The 8,153-nt window shown below is 60.3% G+C and overlaps 1 protein-coding gene across 7 annotated transcripts; it reads right to left on the bottom strand.

The window, feature by feature from the left end:
* Positions 1-1,501: 1,501 nt before the first annotated feature.
* Positions 1,502-7,019, bottom strand: LOC128829215 (melanoregulin-like). Of its 7 annotated transcripts, none has more exons than XM_054014514.1 (6): positions 6,962-7,019; positions 5,946-6,094; positions 4,474-4,633; positions 3,590-3,680; positions 2,975-3,138; positions 1,502-2,754 (listed from the first exon to the last, which is right to left on the bottom strand). In XM_054014514.1, the coding sequence occupies exons 2-6, from the start codon at positions 6,014-6,016 to the stop codon at positions 2,533-2,535; spliced, it is 708 nt and encodes a 235-aa protein (XP_053870489.1). In that variant the 5' UTR covers positions 6,017-6,094; positions 6,962-7,019; the 3' UTR covers positions 1,502-2,532. The 7 variants fall into 7 exon arrangements, with proteins under 7 accessions (XP_053870489.1, XP_053870486.1, XP_053870487.1 ...); XM_054014511.1 differs by having other exon boundaries at positions 6,195-7,003; XM_054014512.1 differs by having other exon boundaries at positions 6,894-7,003.
* Positions 7,020-8,153: the final 1,134 nt, after the last annotated feature.

The raw sequence follows: 8,153 nt of genomic DNA, 5'->3' as shown, positions 1-8,153 counted from the left end.
GACAGCAGCTGTCAGCATTAAGATGAATGGACCAATTTCTCCCCTCTTGGCGCTGTTGTTTTAGGCTCTCTACGGACTCAGGCAGGCAGTGGTGACACCCTCCACCCCAGCTCACATTTTCAAACTTGTTCTTTACATCCTTGAGGACTAGCAATATATTTTCTTTCTTTTTTATTTTTTTTAAAGCCAAACTCTCAGCCCATGACTCCAGAAGCTGGAGCTGTAATCCCTGTGCCCAGTCAAGGGGTTGGAAGAGCCCCTTCTGCATGTAACACCCATTCCCCCCCAGGAGACGCCCCCCCACTAATGTGCCTTCCCAGCCCTTTTACGGCTGCTTGACCTGGTCATACAGAGTCACGGCGACTCTGGGCTGGGGAAGGGGGCAGGAGCATGGGGGTTGGGGCAGAAGTTACACCATTACACCTAAGATCAGGGAGCCCCCCTTTGCTGAGGGAGGGGGGGATGGCCTGTCCTGATCCCGGCCTCTGCCTCGCTCGTCTCCTCTTGAGGCCACAGGTGCCCCGTCAGGCAGCAAAGCTCCCCGTGTCCCTTTGCGTCCCAGAGGCTGGACCCCGGCCCTGCGAGGCGGCCTCTAATCCCAGCCTGGCACATAGAGCGTGGCTGACCTTTCCCCAGCCCGGGAACACTGCATGCTTGCCCTTTGGACTGGCCAGCTGGCCGCCAGCGCCCACTCCCTGCCGCTGAAATAGACGAGCCCTCGAAGGCAATCTGGTCCTACTCCTCTTCCCCACCCCCGGGGGCTCTTCACACACCCCCACTGCTGCTGGCTCCCCGCGCAAAGCTCCAGGGAGCACCCAGCCCCCTGCTCTCGCCTGGCCTGGGTGCACGGGCAGCAAAGGGAGGAAGATGGACAGCGAGGGGTCGGGTAAACAACATAATCAGAGACTTGTTAACTGCTTCACGGGCCCGCTGCCAAAGCCGGGGTGTGTGTGTGTGCTTTGAACTAGCACAAAGATAGACGCCTCCTCAATCCCCCAGCTTGGGGGTGACACATGAGCCAACCCTGCAGCGGCAACGCCAGCCACAGCCGCCCCTCTGCTGCCACGTGCTGGGCTGCAGGGGAAGGGGAGCGGCACCATCTTCAGCCCCGGCTCTACTGCGTCATTCGTTAGAATCGGGGTAAGGGCCAGAGGCACTGGTCAGGGATCAGGTCCCTCCCTCCTGTGCCAGGCACTGTATGCGCGCACACACACACACACACACACACACACACACACACACACACACACACACACCCCCCTGTCCACACAGAATACACAGTTTCAAGCCCCCTCCCGCCCATGCTAGGCACTATATGTACATACACACTAGGGTGACCAGATGTCCCGATTTTATTGGGACAGTCCTGATTTTTGGGTCTTTTTCTTATATAGGCTCCTATTAGCCCCCACCCCCGTCCCGATTTTTCACATTTTCTGTCTGGTCGCCCTAACCCATACACACAGTCTCAGCCCCTCCCTCCCCCCCAAATACCAGGCACTGTGCGTACACACACAAACACACACCAGGTGGCTGAAATAAACAAAGAGGTGGACGACTGCAGCTCAGGGTTGCAGGGTGTGTTGCAATGCTGCACGGCTCAGGACTGCAATAGCAGGGTGGGAGGCTGGAGTCCAGGGCTGGGGGCAGGGGGTTGGCGGGGGGAGGGAGGGGAGGAAGACGGGTTGTGGCAGGAGTGGGGGATTGGTTTGGTGTCAGAAAAGCCACCTGATTTCTCTGAACCATGCTGAGAAATTGAGGCAGAAACCTGCTGCAGGGAAGTGGATGATAAAAGATTTGGGGGGCCCCTGCAAACCCTGCCTCGTTGACGTTCATTACGCTCAAATGACAGCGCTGCCCCCTCCCCCGTTCGTTCCATTGTCACCGGGGGAGTGACTTCCCTGCCCACACCCACCACCTGGCTTTGGCAGGGAACAGTCACACAGCACTAGCCCGTCCAGGAAAGGGTGAACAGCAACAGCCCAACCTGCAGGGACCCGTCCCGCTGGAAGTCTCCAGCCCAGCTCCCAGTTAGCCCAGTATGAATCACTGCAGCCCAGGGCCAACGCCCGTAGAAAAGCCGAATGGTTTGCAGGTGATGGAAGTGGTCTAGGGCTCCCCGCTAACCAGTTGAGTAGCATTGCTAGTAAGCAGCTGCTGTGTTCCACCCCAGAGGTGGCTGCATGGGAGTGGGGAGAGCAGGTTGGCGCGACCCCTGTGCCTAGAGCTGGCTGAGCGGGCACATCCCACCCTGTTCCATACGGCAGCTCCCCCCCCCCACTTAGCAATATGGGAAGGGCCCGGTGGCCCCAAGCCCAGCTGGAGAAGGGTAGGGACTGGGGAGGCCAGGCAGCGGGCGGGGAGGGGGTTCTGCAGGCGGGTAAGAGGGCAGCAGAGGGGGGCACACAGCAGATTTGGGCTGCCAACAGGCCACGGTGCCGTGAGGGGGGCCGTGACCCCCTGCTCAGCACTGTGCCCCCCCACCAGCAGCAGCAGCTCTCAGCCTAACCTGGCTGCCCCGGAGGGCAGGCCTCACTCTATCAGCTTGACCAACAGGGACTCTTCATCCATCATTGCGGCCTCCTCCTCCTCCTCCTCTTCCCCACCTTGGGGTGCCGGGCTCAGCGTCACCAGCACGGCCTCCTGGCTGGGGGGCTCCTCCTCGCTGGGGGGCCCCTCCTCGGCCTCCAGGGGGTAGTAGCACCGGGCGGAGGAGAGGAAGTCATCCCCGGCATCCAGGATGAGCAGCCGGTCCTGGGGAGGGGGAGAGACAGCCAGGCTGGGATGGGGAGGGGCACAAGGTCAGGGGCAAGCAAGGGGCTATGGCTAGAGGGAGGGACCCACATCCCCCTGTGGGGGGAGCAGCAATTACCCATCATCCCTGATTGCAGCTGCAAACTCTGCACCCCACGGAGGGATTGCAGACACAGGGGAGAAGGGGGCCCCGCCAGCTGCCCCCCCCCGCCCCACACACCAGGACAAAGAGGTATCGCTCGGGGAGGCTGCAGTGGCGGTCGAAGAGGCTGGTCTGCTCTGCCAGGGTGGTGAGGAGCTGGCGGGCCTGCAGGGGCTGGCGCAGGGAGCTGTAGGAGGCCGTGGAGGTGATGTCGAGCAAGCCGTCTGCCTCGGCGCTGAACCCTGCCCAGGGGTGGGAGGAGAGGCCTTTGAGCCCAGTAGCTCTACGCTCGCCCTCGCTAGAGCTGCGTGGCGCCTGTGTCTTCGAGGGGATAAGAACCTACTACTGCTACCAGGCGCCAGAGGAGTTACTCCTCCAGCCCCGGGGCAGAAGCCTGTTCAGAGGGGCTGGCGTTGTTGCCCTGGGCTCGTTAATGCTCCCCCCAGATGTGGGTGAGGCTCAGAGACTCCGGCATGCAGGAGAGGCAGGGTCAGGCCTGCTCTCTGGGTCCGACGGTGCATGCTGGGCCCTGCGTCCCATGAACAAGCCCCTGGGCCGCACTGCCTCCCCACGAGAGGGCCCAGCCCAGCCCCTCAGCCCTGGCTAAGGCTGCAAAGCAGGGCCAGGCGCAGTGAGCAAAGCCTGCCGCCCGCCCCGCACCCCTCTCCGCCAGCACTGAAGCGGGCACCGTACCCAGGACCTCTAGGATCTGCCTCCATCGGTCCTTCACCTCGCGGCGGATTTGGCGGTGGGCGCTGATGTCGAAGCTCAGGCGTCGGTAGCCCTACGGGAGAGAGACTGGGGGGGTCAGACCCTGGAAACCACAAGGCACCAGCTTCCCCCCCCTTCTCTATCCAGTCATGGCTGCCATGCACCTACACCAGTGATTGGCCCACAGCCATGCTCCCAGCCCGGCCTTGGAGACTGACTGGGAGTTTCACAGGACAGAGCTGCTTTGGGGACCGGGAGCAAGGACTCCTGGGTTCTATTCCTGGCTTTGGGAGGGGAGTGGGGTCCAGTGGTTTGGAGGAGCGGGGGCTGGAAGGCAACTGTCCTGGATTCTAATTACAGCTCTTACTCCACTGCGCCTCAGTTTCCCCACTGATACAGTGGAGATCCGTTGTGAAGGCTCTGAGAGCCCAGGATCAGAGCAGCGCATTTCAGTGCCTGGTAGATGTGCCCTCCGGGGTGAGATCCCATCCAGCCCAGCTGGGCCTCCCATTGGCCTTACACAGCCATTCGCTCATCCCCTTCCTGTAAGAGAGTTATGTTCCAGTAGCACCCAGGAGTGCTAAGTGAGAGCAGGGCCCTGTTGTGTTGGGCGCTGCCCAAACGCCGCCAGCCCCAGCCCAGAAGAGCTCCCAGGCTAAGCAGGCAGGCTGGGAGGAGAAACTGAGGCAAGGACTTGCCAAAGGTCACAGCACCGGTCAGTGGCAGAGCCTGGCATAGCATCCTGGGGCCCCGTCCGGAGCCCTACGTCTCCAGCCCCAGGGAAGAAGAAAAGCTCCCTGCGGTTCGGCACGCACAGTGGGGCCCTCCGTGAGTCCCAGGGGCCCGTGTGGGCCAGGAGCACCGACCTCTGAGCCCCGACGTAGCCTGGCCCGTTTCTGCAGCAGATTGTAGAGCTCGCGGTCGTCGTCCCGCTCCATGTGGGTGTCGTCCGCGGGCTCGTTCCACAGGTTGGTGGCCTGGGCCCGTTTGCGCTTCCCCAGCTGATCGAAGTACCGGAGCATCTCACTGCAACGGGAGGAGAGCGGGCGAGACAGCGCGGGGCATTCACCCAGCCTGGCACCCAGGCAGCACCAGCACCAGACACTGCCATGCAAATGGGGCCACCTTACAAGGCAGTGGGGCAGCTTTGCCCAGGCACCTTGGGGTGGCCCCAACACAGCAGTCATGGACCCCTCCCTTCCCAAGCCCCTCACTGCAGGACTGGGGCTGGGGGAAGCCAGACGGGGGCTGAGGAGCTGCGGTTGCAGGTTGTAACAATTGCTCATCCACTATCCTCCTCCAGTGGTAGCCCAGAGCCAGTGGCTGAAGGGGAAGGGGAAGAGGACTCCCCCAGCCCCCCCCCACACACACACTTATGCGGCCTGGTGGAGAATGCAGGGTCCTGGCAGGTAACCAGGAAAGGGAGCTCATGCCCCCACGAGCCAGCAGGAATCTTGCCATCACTGGCAAGGGGTGAGTGGGGCTCTAGGAACATTGACGGGGGATAAAGATCCCAGCTCACTGGTAGCAGGCGTGGAAACGCTCCCTCTGCAAATCCCGATCCAAGTGGGTGGTTGTAGGACCTGGCTGGATAGCCCCTCTCTGGGCCCATCACCCCCCACCAAAGAAGCCCCCATCATTGTAGAGGAAAGGGGAGCAAAGGAGATTTGGAAGCGGGGTTCAGAGGCGTCTGCCCTGCAGCCATGAGCGCGTCTTTCTCCGTCCTTGTATGAACACCTGCGCGGTTGCCATGTCTTGCTTCTCCCAGCGCTCTGAGGTCCCCCGACACACGCTCGGTGCTGGGTTCACAGCGCAGAAATGCGGCTGGCCCCGCTGCGGATCAGGGTGGCTGCTGACCAGCATGCGGGGATGCTGTTCCCAGCAGCGGGCGAAAACGCCTTACCCGAGCGTGGGACGGGAGACGGGAGGAAGCGAAGCAGAATGTAATCAGCCAGAAAACCTGGGCTAAAAGTTCTCTGCTCTTGTGAAAAGCAATTTGGGATTTTCAAGAGCCCCCCGCACTGGGGTTAAGGGTGGACTGTAGTTGATTCACCTGCTGTGAAGACAAAGGATTTTGCTTCACGGGGCTGCTACCATAACACTGGGCACAAACACGCAATTCAGTCTGATGTAGAACAGAGGGGAAGGAACCGGGACTCAGCCACACATACCGCGTGTCGTGTCCTGGCTCCGTGCCTCAGTTTCCCCACCTTTAAAAGGAGGCGAATAATGCTCTCTTTTGCATCCAATTCTACAGAGAAGAGACTGCCTCTCACTCCGTTTAGCGCCTAGCGCAACAGGACTCCAATCTTACGACGCTAACGACATTAATAAATACCTGAGGAGCGGATTGTTCTCTGGCTCTTCTTGTTCACAGGAGCAGCAGCAGAGTTGGTGCCAAACATCCATATTAATTCACCCCAGAGGGACAGCAGCACAAGTCTCATCAAGGGGCAGCGGACTCTCTTCTCCTGCAAAGACACGGCTCTGAAGAAGAGGGAGTGGGAAGTTCAGCGGGTTCTAAATTTAAGAAAAATGCAAGTCATAAGCCCTGATCATGTGAGATCCCCCCTTCACCAGGGCTCACCGCCTTAAGCCAGGGGGGACACAGCCTTGCTAAGAAGGAGGCTCTTCTCTGCATCGCTTGGGGTTACTGGGCAATGAAAGCAGGTTTGTTTCCTTCCTCGCAGAAAGCAAACCCGTGGTCCGTAATGGCTGTAAATACACTCCAGGCCCGACCCAGGAACGACGATCGTGTCCGGGAAGGCTGGGGGATTAGGGTGCAAGTCAGGGATGTCGCCTCTCCCAGTACCTCTTGGGGGGAGCTGCTCAGATCCCGTGGGAAAGGGGTTGCTTTAGCAGACAGGCCATTCAGTGCTTACCGGCCGAGCAAGAACTAACTGGGGCATGGAAACTGACCTACTCCTGGAGAAATGCCCCTCCCCTGTGCGGGGTGGCAGCCTTCATCCCCTCCACCCCGAAAAGGTGGTGACCCTGCTGGAGACAAATACCGGGGCTGCGTCCCGTGGAAGCTAGGTGCCTGCCGGGGTCTGGAAGAATCCCTCGCACCCCTCTCTACCCACCCAAGCAAAGCACAGGGCAACTTTCCTCTGCCTCGATGCACCTGGGCCCCGCTCCCAACTGGAGAGGGCCTGGGCCAGGTGATCAGAATCCTGCTGGAGGCATGTGCCGTTTACTCCGCCGTCCAGCAGGAGCCCCAGGGGACAGAGAACTGCAGGATGCACTGGCCTCGGGCGCAGTCATCTTTCCCTGGCCCCAGAGTTACCCCTCGGTCGACGGGGGGGAAGGGTGGGGCCCCATCTGCAGTAGGTGGGACTTGCAAGCGGTTGTCACCCCTGCTTTGAAGGCCCTTTGGTAAGCCAGGGCCAGGCAGGCGGGGCGCTCCCAGACGGTGCAAGTGGACTGTTGGCCCCTTACTAACACTCAGTGCGGGGGTTTTGGTGGCTAGCTCCCAGCCCCAAGGGGGAGGGTCGATGGGAAATCAGGACCCTGAGACTGACAGGCGCCAGGAGCAATGGGGAGAGGCCAACGCTCCAGGTCAGCCTGATGGACGGGACGGGCAGATTGACAGCGTGGGGCCGAGCTAAGAAGCGAGCAGGAGCCCGAGCTGAGCGGGGAGCAGGGCCCTGCCGGCCAGAGAAGCGGGCCAGGGAGCTGAAGGCAGACCTGCAGCAGCGCTGGGGCAGAGTGGAGCTGGAGTAGTCCGGAGCCAGGTGTGGGGAGCAGCTGGGGAGAGCGAGGGGGCCCCTGGGCAGGGGGCCCAGCGCAGGGAGACGCCCCCGGCCAAGACACCTGGTGGGCCAGACTTGGGGGGGGGGATCATAACCCCCACGAGGCGGGGGCAATGCTGGGAAAAAGGATCCTGCCACCTAGAGCCTGAGGCATGTGGGAACCGCCAGAGCGAATGTCCGACCCGCAGCGTCCCTGCAGCATAGCCAGGGCCTGGGACGTGTGAGTAGGGTGACCAGACAGCAAGTGTGAAAAATCAGGACGGGGAGTGTGTGTGGGGGGGTAATAGGAGCCTATATAAGAAAAAAGACCCAAAAATCGGGACTGTCCCTATAAAATCGGGACATCTGGTCACCCTACGCATGAGGGACAGACTGAACTGCCCTGACACCCCAGAGACACTGGTTGCGATGTCCCCGTGCCGCAGAGCGGGGTGACGGCTTTCCCTTGAACCTTTCCCATTTTTTTTAATCGGTTGCTGTTTAATAAATGGTATTTGCTTTGAACTGTCAAGTATCAGGGGGTAGCCGTGTTAGTCTGTATCTACAAAAACAACAAGGAGTCTGGTGGCACCTTAAAGACTAACAGATTTATTTGGGCATAAGCTTTCGTGAGTAAAAACCTCACTTCTTCAGATGCTTAGAGTGAAAGTGAGGTTTTTACTCACGAAAGCTTATGCCCAAATAAATCTGTTAGTCTTTAAGGTGCCACCAGACTCCTTGTTGCTTTGAACTGTATGTAATGAACAGTGGGTCAGGGAAGCAACCAGTGCAGAGAGCCCCCCAGAGTGGGGACA

This window comes from Malaclemys terrapin, chromosome 25 (genome assembly GCF_027887155.1).
Source record: "Malaclemys terrapin pileata isolate rMalTer1 chromosome 25, rMalTer1.hap1, whole genome shotgun sequence".
NCBI lineage: Eukaryota > Metazoa > Chordata > Testudines > Emydidae > Malaclemys > Malaclemys terrapin.
The sequence above is the reverse complement of the archived record's forward strand: the minus strand, read 5'-3'. Positions and strand labels throughout refer to the sequence as shown.

Coding starts and splice junctions, on each gene's coding strand:
- LOC128829215 (XM_054014509.1), bottom strand. CDS start 4,893: ATGAGCAATTGTTACAACCTGCAACCGCAGCTCCTCAGCCCCCGTCTG. Junction 3,139..3,589: donor GCAGATCCTAGAGGTCCTGG/GTACGGTGCCCG, acceptor ACCCCTGGGCAG/GGTTCAGCGCCGAGGCAGAC. Junction 2,755..2,974: donor AGCGATACCTCTTTGTCCTG/GTGTGTGGGGCG, acceptor CCCCCTCCCCAG/GACCGGCTGCTCATCCTGGA.